This window comes from Mchenga conophoros, linkage group LG22 (assembly GCF_057382185.1).
Source record: "Mchenga conophoros isolate Kocher_MC1m ecotype Shallow Benthic linkage group LG22, M_conophoros_male_GT1.1, whole genome shotgun sequence".
Classification (NCBI taxonomy): Eukaryota; Metazoa; Chordata; class Actinopteri; order Cichliformes; family Cichlidae; genus Mchenga; species Mchenga conophoros.
The window spans coordinates 13,510,701-13,533,219 of record NC_140546.1 but is presented as its reverse complement, the minus strand read 5'-3'; the positions used below and the strand labels follow the sequence as shown (position 1 = coordinate 13,533,219).

Below are 22,519 nucleotides of genomic sequence, written 5' to 3'. Positions count from 1 at the left end.
TGAATCATAGTAAATATAAAGAAAAAGGAAAAAAGAAAAAAAGCTTCAACTTCAGATGATTGTTCTTTCAAATCATTCATTAACCACCATCAAAAATAATCTCATGTCGAGATAAAAGTACAAGTAACCTGCACCTTGTACATTTATCTCAACAAGAGCCGTTCATGTACAGTTATTAAATTTAATTAAAGTGGAGCTACTGTCCTGACCTTCAGCTTATTTTATGCTGGGCCTTAGTGTAGCCTGTGAGTTCATCCTGATTGGTTGCCCCTCATAAGCAGAAATTTTAAACAGCATGAAGGTGTGACTTTTGTACTCTGAGCCAGAGCTGTGGAAAGCTGAGGCTCTCTCTGACATCATACAGAACCATGACTATACCATGAATAGAACCCCCCCCCAAAAAATAAATAAATAAATAAATAAATAAATCAAAACAAAAAAACAATTGGACACGTATTTAGAATAGTCTGACTGCGGAAACAAATCGGTCGCTTTTGCTCCGTCCACTAAAAGATAAACGAAAGTTCAGGACAAAATATTCTCATTTCACTAAAATCCTCCAGGAGGAGCAGAGACTCCTGCGAACTGCGGCCGGATGAGCTAAAAATGGACCCAACGCCGCTTTTAGCGATGTGGAGGACATGCTTCTGAGACGCTCCGTGGCACATCTTGTGTAATTGAAAGCAGCTCTGTGTACTCCTGTGGTGGAGCCTGAGGTTTTCTCTCAGGGATTGCTTTCACATACGCAGACCTCACGATCAGAAACTCAACATGAACATCTAACACTGTAACAACACATACATGTCACACACAAGCACCACCACCATCAATACAATCTTTCTTCTACCACACAAGCAGGCAGAGAACAATTTTATCATCAAAGAAACAGACGCACAACTTAAATGTTTCCATTAAATCAAAAGTAGTTTATTTAACTTTGCCTTCTCTGTATAACTTTATTATAATAAGACACTTCTCTGCTTGTACATTGCTCCCTTGAACTAAAAATGGCAACATTTGTTTGTGGGAATGTAAGTTGGGGTAGACAAAAACTTAGATACATACCAATATACATACATGTGTGTATATTACGGTTCCATTAATAAAACCATAAATGCTAAAAAAAACAAAAAAAAAAAAAAAGTCTGACCCACTCCAGGTACCTCAGTAATGCTGGAAACATAATACAATCTTGAGTAATTTTTTCTCTCTTTTATCTGGAATACACTTTTGTTTTTAACATGGGTACATACAATAATGCGCACATCAACATTAAGAGTTAAGGAGGGATGAAGGACTCTTTGAGCCAGTGTTAAAGAGTATAGCTATCAATGAAGAAACCAGTAACAGGCAAGGCAAGCTGCACCCACGTGTGTTCATGCTCAGAAGTCATAGTGGAAAAATAAAATATGTCCAACTTCGCTTGCCTGCTGATGAACGTATGCTTAAATTACACAAAAGAAAACCAACTGGTGACGTTTCCCACTGCAGATTCTTAATCTGGATGAACATATACACACAGCTGAATGTATATATATGTGGATGTATTTAAGAAACAGTAGAATTGTCTTAATAATAATAATAATTGGTTAAATCACTCGCGGGCAAACAAGGCAGAAAAGTGCTCGCCATTCATGTTATAACCCTCTGGTCCCCCACCCTTAACCCCCCCCCCCCCCCCTCTCGTTATTACACAGACACCAGAAAAAAACAAAACCAAAAACAAAACAACCAAGCACACGTACATACACGCTCACGTACACGCACACATACACAAATCATCAAATGCCCTACTCACAACATCCCAGAGACAACCTTCACACTGTTGTCAGTAAACAAACGAACCCCAACTTACAGCAGTGACAGAATTGATGAAGATGTGAAAACATGTTAGTTCACCTTTGCTGTTGTCTCCAGTCTTTCTGTCTCTCTTAAACTTGTGTTTGAGTGTGTAATCTTACATCGATCCCACATTTCCTCACTTCAGGTCAGCATTAATTGTTGCAAGTAAAATCTTGAAAACCGTGCAGCAAACTGCAGAAGGCGACGCTCGGTCACCCCCCGGTTCGGCTTTAAGTCCTGAATTTTAATTTGAGCTCCCGCTTGCTGCCGTCCAAACGAAAACAGCCTTCCCGAGTAAACACGCCTGTGAAAAATACTTCATACCTCAGACAAGGAGTCCTTCTTGGTGCGAGGAGCCTCTGCTACGACAAGCAGAGGGGTGTACAACACTTGGCCTTAGCTGTGTACTCTGGGCCCAGACAGAGTACCCCGTCCTGCTTTATCATGTGTAACTTGCCCAAGTCATTAACACAAAAGAAGAGGAAAAGAACCAGCAAAAGTGGATGTTTGTTATACTACAAGGAGTGCTTATTAGAACATACTCGATCATCTATCGAAGCATAAACAATTTCAGGAAAAGTCAAACATCTGCTTTATTCTATCATGACCTACATTTTCATTTAATTCATTCCCCCCAACTTGAAAGGAGGGAAAAACACATTTCCATTAAAATGGAAGTCACCCCGAGAAAATAATAGATATTAAAATAAAGCCATCACGCCATCGATACAGTCTTCAGGAGGGCAAACGGAACTCAAAGAAAGGGAGCTTCAAACTACTGTCTGTGGGGGGAAACTTTAGATTTTTGCAGTGTGCAGAAATTCTGCAGGTGAAGATGCTACGATGAGGCCAAAAACCTCCTCTTTAAAGAAAAAAGAAAATAACAATTATAATTATAATGAAATGTCAGAGCAGATCATTCAAAAAATAAAAACAAAATTCAAACCATCGACCTGAACAAGCAGCAGAAACATTGATATAAAGACCAATCACTGAGCAGTAGTACTTTAACAGGTCTCATCACAGTAATCGGACCAAAAAGTCAGTCAGAGGAGGAATTTGGACATTTTTAGTAAAAATTTAGTTTAATGACTTGCTTTGTTGAAGAGAGAAAACACACACGCGCGCGCGCGCGCACACACACACACACACACACACACACACCCCTAAAATTCCTCACGAGGCTGAAAAATCAGAGCTGACACGAGGCCAAACAAAAGACAGAAACAAAACGTCTTATGGTACATTGTTCTTATTAAAAGATGTAGCTGCACCCCTTTCACTTGTGAAGGAAGTGATGCACAACTGCAATACAGAAAACCACACGAGGCCAGAGTGTGACAGAAATATACACAGACACATAAATATAAAAGTTTGGCCGATCCAAATATTCATGCCAATTTAATCCCACATTTTCCTTCTGGGCTCAAGTGACCTCACATGCTCTTTGTGGGGGTTTTAAAGATGTCACATTTGTGCTTGTATGTGTGAGTGTGTGTGGAGCTCAGTGTGACTGTCTTCTGTCAAAATGAGGTGTAACCCCCCCGCCCACCAATTGAACAATCACATGCTTGTCAAATCCAACCGGGGTGAGGAAGAGTTAAAAAAAAAGAAAAAAAGAAAGAAAAAAAAAAAGAGAGGGTGGGGCACAAATGAACAGAGAGCAAGATGGAACAGACTGAGAAATTTACAAGAACGGATGGCAGATACGAGGATGATGCAAAGGTGAAAGAGGTGACTGGGTGGGGAAGGAGGGGTGAATACCATCTCCATTTACTGTACAAAGCACTAATGCCAACAGATAAGCTGTGAAATTACGATCAAAAGGGATTAAAGGCGTAACAGGGTGGGGGTTAATGTGGGTGGGGTTTAACTGAAATGTCGCATATTCCGTCACTTCCTATTTTTCGGTGAGGGCCAGTTGCCACGCTTCTCTCCCCGGTTGCCGCCTCCGCTGCCAGGTCCACCAGGGCCGCCGCCAGGTGGGCCACGGGGGCCTCTTCCCCCCCCTCCACCACCTCCAGGTCCTCCGGTGTTGACCCTCCGGTTCTGCCGCTCCATCCCAGGACGCTGACTCGAGAAGCTTCGTTTGTTAGCAGAGGGTTCTTTACCCGTCATCTCACGCTCCACGATGCTGCCGCCTCCTCCTCCTCCTCCGCCTCTTCCCATGTGGTGGTGGTGATGAGAAGCATACGACTTCCCTCCTCCTCCTCCCCCTCCCCCCTCTCTGTCTCTGAACTCTGTGAAGTCGCTGCTCTCAGAAGCTGTCTCCCACTCCTCATTGGCTTGGTCTGAGTTCTGGTTGGTGAAGTCAGGCGACTTGGCACCGTGGGGGTGCTGTGGGTGCGTGGGACCCACACTGCCCTGGTTGTAGTGGTGATGGTGGTGGCTGTTCGCATTACTGAGATGCCCGCCACTGTTGTTACTGTTGGCCGTTAATGTGGCGTTGTGGGTAGCATTCTGAGCATTTCCTGTCATGGGAGCAGAGACTGGGGCTCCGTTACCATCTTGCACAGAATTCATGGAAGGAGATGAGGGCCTTTCTCCACCAATGACCCCCACACTGCCGTTGATACGAGCAGCATTCTCCCGCTCCTTCAGTTTCCGGAAGCGGGGTGGCTTGTCCTGCTGGTGCTGGGATCGCCCATGACGACGGCGCCTAGGTGGTCGCTCAAAGCCACGATTAGAAGGAAGAGGAAGAGCATTTGGCCCTCCAGAGTTTGACACAGGTTTTGCAGAAGTTTGCTGGGTCGCAACTCCACCATTTTCAGTGGAAACCAGAGTAGCAGAGGTTGTTGTAGCAGGCAGAGACGGCTGAGGGGGGTTGGTCCCCTGACTTTGAGTTTGACTTCCATCAGCCACCTTGTCCTTCTTCTCACCAGCATTTCCTCCTCGGCCTAAGTCTTTATGCCCAGAGCTCTGTGGCGGACCTTGCTGTTTCCGGGCTGAAGCTGAAGACTTGGAGGACCCACCATGCGAGCCTGAGCTGGGCCCAACACGGTGTCCCCCAGCTGTTGCTCCCATATTGCCACTACTCCTGTAGATGTTTCCTCCTCCACCTCCGCCACCCCTGCCCCTTCTAGAGGGCACACCCCTAGGGGTGAAGACACGGGCCTGGGAGCCTCTGGGTGGAGCAGATGAAATGTTTACACTGCTAGTGGTGTTATCAGAGCCATTCTTGGTGTTCGATTTCTGGCTGTCTTCTTTGTCCGAGTGGCCGACATCGCTTGCTCCACTCTCGCTGCCCGTCTCAGAGCCTCTCTCCCTCCTCCTCTTGGGGATTTCTTCATACTCTGAGCCCTCACTGCGGGTTTCACTGCGGTTTCTGGCCCTGGCTGGGTTATGCTGGGACCGATCTTGACCATGCCTTCCACTGGCTCCTTCACCCTTGGATTCCTGATGATGGCCACCACCGGCTGTTGAGCGGTAGTCTCTTCCACTCCTGCCACCCATTCTGCCCCGGCTTCCACCTGTGGGTCCAGCACTAGCCATGTAGGTGCCCCGGTACCCACGGCCTCGCCCATAGAATTCTCCCCCTCTTCCTCTGCTGGCTCTGCCGCCTTTCTGGGGGACTCCATGGTGGTGAGAGATGTTGCCTCCCTTTTCAAAGGAACGGTCTCTGTCTCTCCTGGAGGAGGACCCTGAAAAACCTGATGAAGTAGTGTCTACATCTTTTTGACCTCTACCTGACCCTCCTCCAGCTGAGGATCGCTCTTTTCCACCATTTCTGGGTTTGGCTGTCTGGGGTGGCTCGTCCTTAGATGAAACTGATGTGTTCTGAGAGTTGGAGGAGGCATCCTGCTTCATAGAGACAGGCTGTCCACCATCTTGCTCTTTATCTTTTCCAAATCCTGTGCCTTGTTTTTCTCCTCCATCTGCATCCATTGCCTCTCTCTTGATTTCTTTCAGCACTGGCTTCTTAATGGGCCCAGCCCTCCTGTTGGCATTGCTCCCTCCTGATTGGTTGGAGGGTTTGTGGTCCAATGGAGTGTTGGAAGAGTCCTCTCCTCCACGGGAGTTGTTCCCACCTCCTGCATTGTTGCCCCTCCTTCCGTGAGAGGAACCCCCAGTAGTATTGCTGCCAGGCCGTGGACCCCAGTGTGTCTCTGTCTTATGCTCCCGCCCTCCTCTTTGGTTTGATTTAGGATGAGGATGCTGCTGCTGTGGGGGCTGACTGTGGCTGCCAAGTTGAGCCAGAGGTGGGCTAGAAGTGTTGGCTGAATGGGAAGTATATGCCGGACCTGTCTTCTCTTGTTTCACATGGCCACCACCTCCAGCGTTACCACTGCTGCCTCTTTCAGCGTGACTGTGCCCGACACTGGTTTCGCTCTCTCTCTGTGATGGGTGATGGTGCGGTGCCACTTTGACATTCCCATCCTCCCTGGCGGAGGAGGAAGAGGAGGAAGAGGAGCAGGAGGATGAGAGGGAAGGTTGGTGAAGAGGAGGAGAAGAGTCAGTCTTCTTAGCTGGGGCCTCACCACCTCTGTTCTCTGGCTTATGGGGATGGAGAGGGAAGTGAGGCTGTTGAGGGTGGTGGCTGTGAGGGTGGTGGAGGTGAGAGTTGCTTTCAACAGGAGGATGATCTGGGCGCCCGCTACGATCATAGTGAGGATGTGGGGCTCCCCATATCTGGCCCTGCTGAGCTCCTCGGGCAGGCCCTTCATCCTGGTGGGGGAACCCATGTGGCTGGCTTCCCCTTTCACCCGCCCTCTGATGCTGGTGAGGAGGCATCCTTGCGCCCTGATCGGGGAAGTTGCTGTAGTTGCTCTGTCCGCCGATGTAGTGATGAGGGTGATGGCTGCCTCCCTGGTTGCCAACAGGGGGTGGGGTTTGATTGGATGTCCCAGATGCAGAGCTGGGCTGCTGAATGGGTCCCAATCCACCCTCTCGCATGCGGTGTGGAGGAGTGTCGCTCCTATGATAAAGAAAGACAGAATACAAAATAGCAACTTATTCACTCAATAAATGAAAACACAGATGATTAAAAAAAAAAACAATACAAACTTACATGGACACTTTTATAATTGCTCTATATAGCAACAATCTAACAGTAAAGAAGGAGGTTTTATCTTCGATCTCACTCAAACAAAACAAAACGAGTATCCATACCTGGGCCCTTTGGCCACATCATCATCCTCCGATGCCTGCTTCTGTCTCAGGGGAGAAGTTAGCCCACGGTTTTCCCCTCCTCCAGGGAACACCTCAGGCCCCCAGGCCAGCTTAGGATCCATAGGGGGAGTCCCACGGTGAGGATGCCCTGGATGCTGTTGCTGTCTGTCAAAGGGGTCTGAACCAGACCCCCCAGAATCAGACCGCTCACGCCCAATAAGCCCTGAGTAAAATTTTAAGAAAAATATCTAAGTCAACAGCCAACATTGTGACTTCACAGTAACACAATACCACTGAACATTTTAAGCATGGCCTGTAATACTGCAATATTTCCTGATTTAATTTTATTACTTGTGTTTATGCATCCACTTACCAGAAGGATGCATGCCGGCCTGATAGTATTCCATGGGTGAAGGGCGACTCTGTATCATACGAGGGTCCATGTAGGGCATCATCATCCACCGAGGGTCAAAATTCAATGGTAAGGGTGGAGGTCGAACCATACCGCCAGGCTGATACAAGGGTCCGCCCTGTTTAGGTCCAGGTACAGGCTGGGGAGTTGAACCTGGTGAAGGACCTTGTGGAGCCTGGGTCTGTGGGGACAGCTGACTTTGTGATGCCTGGCTGTGTTGTTGCTGCTGTTGCTGTTGCCACTGCTGCTGTTGCTTTAGGAGTTGCTCCTACAGAGAAGTGAATGGAAAAATGCAATCACTCAGGTTGTTTAAAAGCACTTCCCTTTGAGGAAAAAAAAGTAAAAAGAGAAAATCACAGTGGCCCTGCTCAATCAGAATGCAACAACAACTTTTAACTGAATTTCTCTCTTACGTTTGGAAAAAAAAAAACAAAAACAAACCTGCTGCTGCCTCTGAAATCGAGGTGGAAGAGACTTCTGATACTTTGAGTAGCCCTGGCCAGGAGGGCCACCAGCTTGACGACCGGATCCCCCTCCGATATTTTCGACCTTTACTTGGTCGATTCCTCTTTCGCCTCCACTTCCTGTACGGATGTGAGGAGTGCTCACAGCTTCTTCCTTACTCTCTCCTAGTAAAGGTACATCCAGTGTGGGCTGCTGCGGCTGTGGTGCAGCCAACTGGGGACACTGTTGGGTATCTAAATCAAGAACAAAGTTGCAGGGTTAAATCTGTAGTCATCATGATTATTATGTGGTGTATTTACTTAAAATGCTATATTAAATAAAGAATAGAAATGTTATTTACTTGAATGCTTCTTGATGATTTTTGTCAGGATAGGTCTGTGTTTCAGGCCATTTGCATCTGAGAAACTCACCTGCACCAGAGTCATAACTGCTGTTGCTGCTGGGTCGCTGGCGGTCATTACCAGCTGGACCTGTTCCTGACGGGACAGCTAGCACTGGAGGCTCCTCAGAGTCCACGCAGGGGGAAGGAGGCTGGCTGATATTAGGGGAGGAAGCTGAAACTGATGGACTTGGGCTGCCTGCCATAGCAGCTGTTGAATTTCCATCAAGGCTAGGGGTTTTGCTGCCACCACCACCACCAGCAGCACTTGTGTTGCTGCTCTGCTGCTGCTGCTTTTCATCCAGCCTCTTCAGCTTTTCCGCACAGGCTGCACGTCTCTCCTCCTCCATCCTGCGTTCTTCCTCTTCACGCCTGCGACGAGCTCGCTCAACAGCAGCAGAAATCTCAGAGGATGACTGCTTCCTGCGCTGACGCCACGTCTCGTCCTCATCATCCCCCTGGGCTGCATGAACCAGCAGACCAGGCTGTGTAAGAGGGTTAGGGGCTCCTGCTGCTGGTTGATGCTGGGCAGGGGCAGGTTTCCCCTGGCCAAGAGAGGCTCCCTGATTGTGGGGCCGATCCTGAGGAGTTAGAAAACACTGAATGTTTTATCATGAAGTTTTTAACCTTCCAAGTGAAATTACTGTAATCTTTTAAAAAGTAGAAATGTATGTATGAATGATAATCTCCACTGTAACAAAAACCAAAGTGAAGGGGGGGGAAAAGGGAACTAAAAATGACTTGGCTATAAGACCCGTAGGTGGTGGATGAGGCAATGACAGAAATGATTATTCTATGAGGCCCTGTCCTGATGTCTACCTGTCGGTAAAAGGAGTAGGGCCCTGGTCCGAGGAGCGGCCCAGGTGGGGGGGAGGGCTGCTCCTGGGGACCACCCAATCCAGGCCTGCGCCCCTGTATACAGGCAGACACAGTTAGCTAAGGTCCACCACAATGATCTACACTGATGCAAAATACAGACACTCACACATGCCTGCCCACTAAAAAAGTCTTGCCTTAACAGAATTAACTCTGTAACCTGTTTTCAATTTGAAAACTTCACAAGGCCTCAATGTAAGGTAAAACCATAGGGCCTTATCCACTGCAGGAACTCAGAGCACACATTTACAACCCCAAATCAGCCCGTTTAAGCCTGTTCCCATTGCGGTGTAGGATTCACCACAAATCTTCCTGTTCCAAAAAAACCCCAAAAAAATATCGAGGGATTCAAGAGGACAATTCTACGTTGCTTCTCTTCCTCACCTGCATAGTAGTTATAGGTAAGTTTTTTTTGGTCTGAAAACACCCCTTTAAGAGGTCCTAAAGGGATGGTTCCTAAAAGAGCCCACAGGTTCCTGCAGTGAAAAATGTCTTGTTGTTACTGCTGTTCAACACAGTACCTGATAGGCGGATGGCGCTCCCTGGCTCACCCAACCACTACCTCCCTCCTCGGCCCATCCTGGCTTGCTGGAGGGGGGTTGGGGGCCATTGTCAACATTAGAGGGAGGGGTCCTGCGGGTCTCTCCACCGCTGTCTGAGGCTCGAGAGTGAGAGGTTGCATTGGGGGCATCCTGAGACCTCTGCTGATCACTGAGGACAAGAAGGACAAAAAATGTAAGTGAATAATATCTAGAAAAACAACAACAACAACAACCCCCCCCCCGAGAGTACTGTAATTTATCACACATTAAATGTACTTGGTCACTCACCGCGGATCAATCTTGCTCTCGTTTCTATCCTCTTCTCCCTCTTCCTCTCCTTCATCATCGCTGAATTTCAGCTTGGCGGAGTAATCTATCTCCTCATGAGCTCCTGTTTCAGCAAAACAACAAAAAACAAAATGGAAGCCATCAGAACCATGTTTGTGCCAAACATCCACAGTGTAACATTATTCAGCAACCATCACTAATCCTTCTCCCTCCCTCCAGCAACTTAAACCATGCTGGACGGATCAGCATGAAATTTGATATGCACCAACAACAGCAATCCTCGAAAGCAGAAAAAGGAAGGCTCAGCAGAACACGCTCTGCACAGCTGAACTAAATTAACTTGCATAAGCAAGACACACAAAAACAAGTCTTTACTTAAAACACAGAAGGTTATGATTCTTGTTCTAGGTCTGTAACAACATTAAAAGTAACCAATTATTATTGTTTTAAAGCCATTTGTTAAAATTTCTGTTTCTGCATGCTTTAGAGCCCTCCTCCAAACAGAAAACATTCTGTTTTTATTATAGATAGGAACAACTTCAAAAAGAAAATAACTTCATTTAACAAAAACACTGTTTTAGTGTATATTTGGAGGTGGCTTACAAACTTAGAACCAGTTTTATGATGTTTCACCTTTGTGAATGGAATTTTATTTTATATTATTTATTTATTTTTTTACCTGCCCAGCCTTCGTCTCCATCGTGGTCCAGCTCATCTAGCTCCTTCAAATCGTCTTGTTTTAAAATGGAGGGTCGCTTTACCACCTCTCCACCCACATCGCGTGGACCGCCCTGTGACCTGCTCTCAGGACCAACCGGCCCACGAGAGAACCTGAAATAATGGGGGAGGTTCTTTTTTAAGGGATATGATGGAGAAAAAAAAAAAAAAAAAAAAAAAGCATGGCCCAAAAAAAGCAGCTCTTGATTACTTAGGAGTTAAACTATAGGCCATTTGACTGCACTGAAGAACATTTTCCCTCCACAGTGAAATTAAAAGTAGATGAAGTAGCATCTCAGTGAACATACCTTGGAGCTGTCCCTTCACCAGGTGGTGGGTACCTGTAGGGCCCTTGAGGCCCATAGGGGCCCGGGAAGGGCAGATAGGGAGGATACATCTAGGGAGTAATAACAGATCCAGTTCAGACACCCATTTCTTTTGTTTTTGTTTGTTTATTTATTTGGGCGAGAAGATAAAGATAAATGCTAATAAAAGAAAACTAACACTTACGAAGGGGGGTATGATCCCTCGATATTGGGGGAACCCAGGCCCCACAGGAGGCTGGGGCAAGGGCAGGGCGGGGCTGCTTGCAGGAGGGTTCCTAGGTGGCCCGTGGTTCTGTGAGTTTGGAGGGGGGACCCCTGCTGCCCCATCCATCACCAGAGCTCCACCAGTGCCACCCTCGGTTACCCCCTCCCCAGGCAGGGTGGGTGCCAGGGCTCGGCCCCCACCATCCCGCCAACTTGTAACGTCTGAGGACAGTGAAGACAGGAGAGGACGGAGTGGTTAGTATGATTTATGGACTTTTATGTAATCAGAACAAGAATGGAAAGTCATTTTTTATGATTATGAATGTGAAAAGCAATGAATATCAATACTGTCAATTAGTAAAGTTAAAAAATAAATAAATACAAATGAAAATCCTGCCCGAGGTGTTTCTCTCCAAACTACCATAGACAAATAAGTGGATGACAAATTATTAGAGACAAAGCTTGCATTACTCACTCTGGGGGCGGAGGCTTGGTCCGGGCCCATACCACTGATCTGCAGTGCCCTGTTCTTTGCCAGCTTTGTCCTGGTCGCCAGCCGCCTGCAGGGTGGGAAATTCCTCGCGAGAGAATGGCGACGGTAGGTTTGATCCCTTTCCACCTGCAAAAACATATGATGAAAAGAGGGGCTGAGTTGCAAACAAACAAACCCATTGAAGGACATGCAGCAAAAGAATGACTCACCATCCCCTTGTGTTCCATGTGTTCCACTGGCCTGTGCCCAGGACCTTGCCCCTACGGCCTGGGTTGAAGCTGGGGCCAGAGCCTGAACACGGTGCACACACAAAGTCAAATACCATATGATACACGCCAGCTAGTAGTGCTAGATGTCTTTCGGCAACCATTACTCAGGGTATATTCTGTTTTAATGTTATGGAGATAACGTGTACCTCTGAAGCTTGCGGGGTTCTCGGGCGGGTCGGTGCAGGTGTCTGTGAAGCCACAGGCTGCTGCGACTCCGGCTGCGGTGCTGACAATGCATCGGTACTGAGAGGGAAAAAGCAGACATACAAGTCTTCAGACCGAATGCAACAAGCAATCACACAAGAATAAAACTACTTGTTACATTAACACCCAATAACTTAAAGGTGTTTGATTACAGCTTTCTTACCTCTTTGGGTCTGCTGCTTCCTGTTTGCTTGCCCATCCTGTGCCGTCTTTGGGAACGAGCGAGACGTTAGGATCGTTGCCTTTGTTCTCTGCCTTCAGACTGGGCAGGTTGGCAGGGGGTGGCATACGCCGCGCAGAGGCAACTTTACCAAGAGACTGCAGGCCATGGCGTGGGGGAACTGATATGGAAACAAGAATAGAATAGAATAGAATAGCAATAATTCTTTAATTGTCCCACAAGGGGAAATTTGGTTGTAACAGCAGGAAGTCGCTAGCACAGATGGACCACTGAAACCCTACACTGGTGAAATCCAGAGGGAGCCTGAAAACAGGGATGGCGTTCTGATTACTTTCTGGATGTAAAATTAGGGTGCTGAATCACTGAGAAGGCTAAAAACGTGGTGGTTTTAGTCTGGTGATTCTAATGAATGTGGATTTATTTATTTTTTTAAACAAACAAACAAAAAAACTCTCTTGACGTTATTAAAAACATTCAGCAAACCCACTTCAATTACAATTTTATAGAGAAGCATTAGCACATTGATGCTTACAGAACCATGGAAAAGCCTAAAAGCGAAGCCGTTCTGAATATCAATCCCTCATTTGTTTTCCTAAGGCTCAGAGCAACCACAGCAGCTTCAGGCCTTCACTATGTAAGAGGGGGCAAGTCTGTAGTCGGGGAAAGGGGACAGCTGCTTGAATCTAGAGGGCAGCCTCTGAATAAAACATAAACTGGGGTCTCAGCATAGAAGTCAAACAGCATCCACAAGTAAGCCTCTGTCTCTGGTCAGCCTCAGTGTCTCTGGAGCTCAGCTAATACATCGAGCCTCGAGAGCCATTCACCCTCCAGGACCCCCTTTTCCCTTTGTTATTTCTTTAACACGTCAGTGCAAACACTAGTCAATAACAAACAGTATAACACAGTTTCATCAAAAAACAGTGCTGACAGATAGATAGATAGATAGATAAACTTTGTGTATTAAAAAGCAGCGCCATTAAGGAGACCCTAAGCTAACACTTCAAAGTTGCATTAGTTGGTGCAAACACAGTACAATGAGAAAATTGTAATCACACTAATGAGCAGATCCGACTGAGATATGTTTGTTTAAGGTTCAAATGATCAGTGACAGCACAGGTTTTTACTAAACCACACCACCTGGCAGAATTTAATTAGAGCCCTTTGAAATCTGTTACAACTGCTTAGAAAGTGATGTATGTTGAGGATGTAGATAATAACAATGTTATCATCTACATATTATGATATGTTGTGATAGCCATAAGCTCTGACTTTCAGGTTTTACCAAACCAGCTAATTCAAAGAAAGCCTGGCTATGCTGAATCTGATTCATAATACACCCCCTCTGGATGTATGCTGTGAAAGCTTGTGTGTTCTGAAGATACTCACCAACAGGCTTTTGTGTTTCAAGGCTCTTTCCTTTGTATGTATCAAACAGGTTGAGAGACGCATACTTGGTTTTGCCTTCCTTCCCCTTTGCAGTTTGCCCAGAGCGATCTGACATTGCGCTGTCCGCTCATTGAGTATGGTGAGCCCTGAGACTGTAGAAGAAAGAAGAGACAAGGATAACAAGAATACACAGAAAGAGAATGAAAGTGCTGAATTTTAACTATATTTAACAAGGGATTACAGATATGATACAGTTATGTTTCTTCCAGCTGACATTAGGTATAATTGCTTTCAGATTAATAGGTGTAGCAAACCTTTCTTTTAATAATTCTATGAAACAGGATATTCTGAAACACAATGACACAGCACGTAGGGATAATACACTCAGATTAGTTTATTTTTTTAATTTTTCTACGAATCAGAATAATTGGCAATTTACAGCATTTTCTGGGGCTTTTCTGGTTTAATTTTACTTCTATGTCTGAAGCAATATTCCTCCATTTTAAATTTTTTGTCAATTCAAATGACAAAAAAGATGTCAACAAAATATTTGGCAAATATCAGCATCATCTGATACCAGACTTACTGATTTTTAAACAAATTAATGAGATGCCATGTACCTACATGAGTGGCTCATATTTAACTTTTTACATTCCTTTTGCACTGGCTAAAGGAAGGTGGGAAATACAAAAAATACATTTAAAAACATTAAAACACAAGAACTCTTGTCTCATTATTAGCTGAAGTGTTATTGTAAACATCAATATTAGCCCACAATTTTTCAGCCTGTCCATCAGTAATTTAAACAAAGGATTGCAAGTTGATATATTTTAACATCTGCTACATTTACGACCGATACATCTGATTTAAAAACACTTGTTTTTATATTTTGAGGAATTCATTCAACACTTAGCAACTTAGTAAAGACTGGTGTGACTTTGACTGACCTGTCTGTAGACAGGGGGCTTATGAAGTTAAACAACTTCCCTATGACAATGTGGACAACAGTCGAGGAAACCAGCTTCGTAACATAAAAATTAACTGAAAGCTTTTGAGCATGTGTATAGGTAAGACCATAAGTTTTCTGTCACATATTGCTGAATGTCATCTAACTTGGATTTGGTGAATCAACAACATATAAAGACAAGAATCAACACAGTTTTTGGATCAGATAATGGTCCAATCCTGACTCAAAAAGCTGGACTAATATATTGGTGACCTCTGAGTGACCTATGAGACAAATATATTCAGTTCAATTCCACTTTTCTAGCAGGAGAGCTTAACACAACATGGAAGAGGCTAACAATAAAGCAACAGTGGTTTAGAGGCGTTTCACAGCTGTGACGCCAACAATTTTTCTTTGTATGTTTGCAACAGTTTTGAATTTAACCAAGAATTGTGGCCACGTGACTGGAAACGTCAGGCGACAGGAATGCCTTCACTGCCCTTTGCTTCGAAGCACTTGCAATTTTTATGATAACATAATGCATTCTTGACAACTTGGTTAATATTATTTGAATTTCAGGTTTCTAGTCAACTCTACTCCAATATGTGTGTCAAAACGTTAAGTACTTAGCTAGAAAGGAGAGACTAGCGTGCAAAGAGCAGTAAGCAGTAAAGAATAAAGTAGAATTCATGGTAGCATGTTCATGTTTATTTTGGTAGGCATTTGGCTAGTCAACCTACAAAGATGTGCTTGAATGTGCTTGTATGCAGTCCCCCACAGCCAAAAAATTAATTAATTAATAAAAAAGCATGTAGCAGTGATGATATGCATGCATAGGATGCTGACTGATTAAAAAGTTGGGTCGAACATTAAAGGAGGTGATAATGCAGTTCACCACGGAGAGAAAGAAGTGTTAAAAAAATAATATTAATAAAGAAAATAAGCATGAGAAGCACAGAGCTGCAGTGTTCATTACTTTTAACACCTGGCTTCACATCACTACAAAGAAACATGAGTTTGTTCTCTGTGGCAATGGTTAAAACTAAAGGACAAATAACAGCGCAAACACATACCTTTTGGTCTACACAGTTTTAGCTCTTCCCCCTTCTGACAATACATAGACACAACATGCAGACATTGGTCTGCAAAGCTCTGCATAGGACTAACACATAGCCAGGGTCATTCCTTAATTTAATTTGTCTTAATTTGTCATCCCTCACCACGAGGTCCCATCTACAATTCAAGAGATACTATAACGTACTAACTAAACCAGCACCTTTCATCAAGACTTAAAACTGTCTTTATCGACAGTGTCTGCAGTTGTCCATATCCACAACTGAGTACAATCCCTAGCCAGCTATCCACTATTCAAATACATTAGATAAACTGTGCATTTCTGATTTTTAATAAAGACCTTTTGGATGCATTTATTTAACAATTTGGTTCAAAAAATCAGAAAAAACTTTATGTGTAGACTACTGTTGCCTTTATATATATATATATATTTATTTATATTAGGGGTGCAACGATACACAAAATTCACGGTTCGGTTCGGTTCGATACTTTGGTGTCACGGTTCGATATTTTTTCGATACAAAAAAATGTTCATGCCTTTTTAATTTGTCATTTATTAAAATTATAAATATATATTTTAACTCAAAAGTACAGTTTTTAAATTTAACCCTAACCCTTGTGCGCGTTTTTTATTTTGACAGCGAATGCGCACCTGCGGACCACTTATGTGCACCCCTGGTTATTTAGCTCGTCATATTGCAGCCACAGAAATTCTTTTGTCCATGAAACCATAAAGCTGCACTTTCTTTTTGCCTTATAGTCTCATTTGTCATAACTTCTCCGTTTTGTGGTAAGCTTTTCTTTGGCTGTCACTTCTTCACCCTGACCTGTCTTATTTGGCTCAGCAGAACTAAAATATATATACTGCTACTTTTACACACGGACTCACATAAGCTCAGCGATTCTCTGCGCGATCAACCTCTCACATGTTTAAGCTTGCTGCGGGAGATTTCACTTGTCATGTTTGCATAGTAAGCTAACGATTAATAAGACGATGTCAGAGGAATTGGTGCACAAATTATCATCACTCACAGATCAGTGCTGTCATTGCAAAGTGAAAGCAAAAAAACAAGCGCAAATTCAAACGCGATTTCAATATGTCACATATTGACAGTGGCTCACCGATGCCAATGACATAATTACCCAACTACATTTCTGAAAGAATGCAAAAGCATTGACATATATTTTTCCTACAATAGCCCGACGGGCAGGGCAGAGAGATTTTTGTAGCCCGACTGGAAAGATCGCTAGCTCCGGGACGTCGGGCTAGCGAGTTTGCAAGCCCTGTATCTGATTGAGGAATCACTCATCTTTGGAAAAGAGAGTTTATTACAGAGAAATGTCTCTTTCCAAAATAAAAGCTATACTATCCGCTTCTTCTGGGCTATATTCTCAGCAGCATAAGGAGAATCACGTGCTAACAGCTGTCTAAATGACTCGGCTAAAGTTAGTAGCATGCTTGTTGTTTTTGTCTTTGCACTAGGATGATGTCGGCGTAAATGTGCAGTCATATTCGTTGTGTTCCCACTAGTGCTTTCAGGTTAATCTCGTTGAAATGACCTTAACGCCACAACACGGCAAATCTCCGTTAACGAGCTACCGCCGATCGCCCCGTGCATGGGGCTAGACAGCTAACACGTTAACGAGCTAACTGCGCTAACACACTAGTTCACACCAATGTAATTAAGCATTGCATGGCACATCCAACATACTGTTTTACTTTAGTCCATGACTCGCTTACCTTCAGGGTCATACGTCACATGAAAACCAAAATAATTCCAAACGCCAGATCTGAATGAGGGTGGGGGAGGTCCATCTTGCAAGGAGAGCTTAACTTCTGTCTCGCTAGCTTGCCCTGCGCTCTTCCTCCTGACTATGCTGTCTGTGTTGAGCGCTCAGTGGATCTGCGCTCGACAGTGCAGCCTAGGCGGAGTAGTCGAACGCAGATTCACTGAGCGCTCAACACAGACAGCATCGTCAGAAGGAAAGTTGATAAAATAAATTACAAATGTTGTATTGTTCGATACATATGCGTACCGAACCGAAAGCACTGTATCGAACGGTTCAATATCGATACGAATATCGTTGCACCCCTAATATATATATATATATATATATATATATATATATATAATATTCGTTGTGTTCCCACTAGTGCTTTCGGGTTGATCTCGTTGAAATGACCTTAACGCCACAACACGGCAAATCTCCGTTAACGAGCTACCGCCGATCGCCCCGTGCATGGGGCTAGGCGGCCAACACGTTAACGAGCTAACTGCGCTAACACACTAGTTCCCACCCATGTAATTGAGCATTGCATGGCACATCCAACATACTGTTTTACTTTAGTCCATGACTCGCTTACCTTCAGGGTCATACGTCACATGAAAACCAAAATAATTCCAAACGCCAGATCTGAATGTTGCAAGGAGAGCTTAACTTCTGTCTCGCTAGCTTGCCCTGCGCTCTTCCTTCTGACTATGCTGTCTGTGTTGAGCGCTCAGTGGATCTGCGCTCGACAGTGCAGCCTAGGCGGAGTAGTCGAACGCAGATTCACTGAGCGCTCAACACAGACAGCATCGTCGGAAGGAAAGTTGATAAAATAAATTACAAATGTTGTATTGTTCGATACATATGCGTACCGAACCGAAAGCACTGTATCGAACGGTTCAATATCGATACGAATATCGTTGCACCCCTAATATATATATATATATATATATATAAAGAGAGAAAAGACTCCAGCTTATTAACTGAACACTAGTACTGGTTTGGTACTGTATCAGCAGCAACCTGGAGCCAACATGTCAGTTCTATTTTCTATTTGTATAAATTCAGATAAGCAGACCTCTATATGCCCATATGGATACAGTTTAATGGGAGCATATGACTGCACCATTTATAATACAGCAATAACACCAGCATAATTTTTTATGTGCTATAAAAATGTCATACCATATATAGCAACATTATACGTTTATGATCTGTAGTGCACACAATAAGACAAGCCTGTCATGTCTGATAGCAAGAGCTGCGTAGTACCTAAGAAGCCCCTCCCAAAGTAGTGCTCTGTAAAATATGCAAGAAAACTGTTCCTGTTGAGTGTAGAAAAAAAAAAAAAACTTGTTACAGTGCTTGAAGCAAAAACAGATGATCAAGTACAACCAGCTAATAAAGGAGGAGATACTAGGAGCTAGTGATGTGCGACTCAAATGTAAACAAATGGCTCCACTGAGCAATTTGCTAACTGCACTCCATGTGACAGGAAGAGCAAATGGTGGATGGAAATTACTGATGTGGTTACAAGGTGGTGAAGCAGGGCTATGAGCAGGTGGTTAAAATGCACAACCCAAAGCACAACACCCCAAGAAATATGCGACAATACCATGAATCTCCGGAAGACTTAAGGTTAAGTTACTTTATTTACTGTTGTTCTAAAGTGTTAACCAGTTATTTTATACTCCTTAAACATTCCAGGAAAAACAAAACCTAGGCTATTTTTGTGCTACGTTTGACTTATGCTGTGTCACTACTATTGCACCACAATGCTGCTGCTGTCATCTTGCTTCAATTGATTCAAACATCAAATCGAGAAGTGTGTCATCAAATACAGCAACTCAATGGAAAAGGATGGATAATGCCAAACTGCTAATTTTCTTAAAATATCATGACATTTTAGGGCTATACTGTTCAACCCTAGTTAGCAGACGTTCACTGCTTATCAGATGAACATTATTTCAAAAAAAAGGTGGGGAAAAAGCAGAACCATGGTTTCTATGGAAACACATTATAAATGATATTCTTCATGCCTTGAGACAGAGGGTTCGGCTCCATGGCAACTGCCAGGCCTTTAGCTTGAACTCATTTTACTGCACATCAATAAAAGACAGGGCACTGACATCTGTCCAATTCACAGTGATTTGGCTGCATCCATCAGGTTAAACTGCTGCCACCACCTCCTACTCCCATTAGGCACAATGACTGCGAACACACGGGTCTCTAAGATCGTGAAGACTTTGTCACATCGTCATATCATTTCATTCACTTGGCTTCAATAAAAAAATTAATACTGACGTGAGAAAGCCAATCTAAATTGTCTGTGTTTAGAAAACAGCGATTATAGGTCTGTGCTACAGTGACTCAAGCATTAAATAACTGAAAGGTGGGAAGACGTCTCATTAGATGGCTGCATAACACAAACAGCAACACATTCCCAAGATATGCTTGAAGACTCAAATATGCAGCCTTCTACTGCGCACTGACGATCATCAAAGGAGCAAAATGTACGATTTTTGCTTTTACACACATCACTTTTAAAAAAACAAAAACAAATAACCCTTCGTTCATTACTTTTTAAAAAGGTTGCACACGGTAACTACGAAGCTGCGGCAGCCTCAATAACCAGATGAGATTAGAAAATTAGGTCGTGGGATGGCTGGTCAGTTAGATGTTGGATTAACTGGAGCCCTAAGTGCAGCAACGTATACCACAAAGAGGCCCCGTGAAGCTAAAGGCTAACCGTCAACACCAACTACGACGGGCAAAAATCAGCTAGTAGCTCCAGGAATCATTGCCTTGTACATATATATGCAAAACAGAAACATCCGGAGCGGTGATGTTTTTCTTATTTTTTTTTCCTCCTGTGGTGCTAGCCAGCTCGATGCTAACAGAGGCCCTCGGTGATCTCGTTGGGAGGGGGACTGCGTTGATGTTTCATAATGTATTTTCAACACCTCGCAGCTATCACTTAGCTCACCGCTTGTCAGCTCCATGCTTTGAATCACACAGTGACATTACGACTGCTCGTCCTTACCAAACTGTTATGCTTACTTACAGTTAGTGGGAGGCCCGGGGTAACGCAGAAAAAAACCCACAGATTTTTATTAGATGAACAAAACAAAATGGCGGTGTAGATGGGCCCTGTGCATACTAACCCAGGCCGGTTGGGTAGCATTAGAGAGCTGGCTTGTGTAGGTACATACTACTTAAAATACACTACACTATACAACTTAACTGTGCTGGAAAAAACAACCACTGACAAATCATCAATACTGAGCAACGGGAGCATCTTTTAATCGGACACCCTCCGAGCTAAAGCTGAAGCCTCGCTAACGTTTATCCGTTAGCACTAGCCACGAAAAAAAACATCTAATAGTAAACAGATATTTCATCAGCACACAAACGTCCCAGAGACCTTTACTAAAAGGTAAATAAATGTGTGTTTACACACTAAAAAAAACAAGTGGCTAAATTCAGAAGCTAGCGAATACTAGTCAACCACTTAGCCAAGCTAGGCTAATGAGCTAGACAGCCACCTAACGTTAGCTATGCCTTTACAAAAATAAAAATAACCTCGATCCTTAACCAAAAACACCCTCACAGATGCGCCGAGCCATTGCCCAGAGGTAAGAGTAACAATGTCTCTTCGGTACAATGTAACTGCCCAATGTCCGCATGGAAACATGCACAATTTTCCCAACCACTGACCTGGTCTTGTCCCGACTTGTCTCGAGGTTGTATCGCTGAGTGAGGTTAGCTTATGCTATCACGTATAGCCTCTTTCCAGCAAGTGACCCAGCTAGCTAAGCAACGTTATCCTCTCGCATAGTCAAACCAACACACTCTGGCTTTGCTCTAACTTTGATACCAGCGGCAACGTATGGATAAAGAAGATATTCGGCTTACTTGTGCTCCTTTTCTTTTTTTTGTAACTCCCAAAAATAAATGAAAAGGGGGTAAAAGAAAATGGTTAATGCTGGACTCGATCCGTCGCCTAAAGAGCCGTCAACGGCTACTGAGCCGTTTGGGACCTCTACAGTAAAATAAATAAGCCACTCTTATGTTTTTTAAAGTGCAAGTGAAGCCTCTCCGAAAGAAATGTGAATATTGCAAAGTTAATACCAAAAATATCTAGCAAATTTATCCATGAAAAGTTAAACAATTAATTTTACAATAGAAATCTGAAATTTCACGTTTTCAATATGTAGATGGTGCATTATCTTTTTTAATATATGTTAATTGTAATACATTTATAAACAGAAATCTAAAAATTTGATTACAAACATTTGACATTTTTTATATGTTACGATTTCTGTATTTATCACTTCATAAATAAATAAATAATAATAATAATAGAAAATAAAAATGCTAAAAGACACAAAATTAAAACTTTTCCACCTCTGTGCAAAGACTTTGAGCCATGTTTCTTTATATTACCTTTGAAGGAGCCAGTCCTTGTTTTTTAAAGTGGTCTTGAACTATACTTCTCCAGTCTTTCTGAACATCTTTCAAAGTTTTCCTTTGGCCATTGGCTGCTTTTTCACTCATTTTCAGTCCAGTCTTTGTACCTGACCATTTTCAGAGGAATGTTTGTTTGTTTGTTTGTTTGTTTGTTAGTTAGTTAGTTAGTTAGTTAAGCACTTATCAGTCATGGATTGACCTCAATGTTATTGATCATCCTGACAGAAAATACAATAAAAGGCAGGCACTGACCTTTGAGAAGACTGGAAAGCCATTCCTGAAGACTACATAAAGAAATGAGAAGAAATGAGGACTGGCTCCAGACTTTTGGTTGTACTATAGATGGATAGATAATTTGCAGTGTGAAATTCCAGTCATGCCTATGGAGCCACTTATTTTTTTAAAACAAAAAGATTGCCAGTAAAAGTCTACAGCTGATTACTTACACCGAGATGTCTTTTTTTTGTAAGTTTTATAAAATGTTATGATTTAATTTTCCATATATGCACTAATTTGCATGAATATTGACTATAAGTGTATGAAATAAAGACCTATATGTGTATTTG

The 22,519-nt window shown here is 43.5% G+C and overlaps 1 protein-coding gene across 3 annotated transcripts; it reads right to left on the bottom strand.

Moving 5' to 3' along the window:
* Nucleotides 1-2,908: 2,908 nt before the first annotated feature.
* On the bottom strand, nucleotides 2,909-21,550 carry prrc2a (proline-rich coiled-coil 2A). 3 transcript variants are annotated; one of them, XM_085261592.1, is made up of 17 exons: nucleotides 21,399-21,550; nucleotides 13,694-13,845; nucleotides 12,290-12,467; nucleotides 12,069-12,165; nucleotides 11,863-11,944; nucleotides 11,636-11,779; nucleotides 11,141-11,382; nucleotides 10,939-11,027; nucleotides 10,593-10,744; nucleotides 9,914-10,016; nucleotides 9,605-9,794; nucleotides 9,027-9,119; nucleotides 8,239-8,788; nucleotides 7,805-8,061; nucleotides 7,325-7,631; nucleotides 6,952-7,174; nucleotides 2,909-6,757 (listed from the first exon to the last, which is right to left on the bottom strand). In XM_085261592.1, the coding sequence occupies exons 2-17, from the start codon at nucleotides 13,806-13,808 to the stop codon at nucleotides 3,736-3,738; spliced, it is 5,844 nt and encodes a 1,947-aa protein (XP_085117718.1). In that variant the 5' UTR covers nucleotides 13,809-13,845; nucleotides 21,399-21,550; the 3' UTR covers nucleotides 2,909-3,735. The 3 variants fall into 3 exon arrangements, with proteins under 3 accessions (XP_085117718.1, XP_085117719.1, XP_085117720.1); XM_085261593.1 differs by lacking the exon at nucleotides 21,399-21,550 and adding an exon at nucleotides 21,201-21,377; XM_085261594.1 differs by lacking the exon at nucleotides 9,027-9,119.
* Between the last annotated feature and the right edge of the window lie 969 nt (nucleotides 21,551-22,519).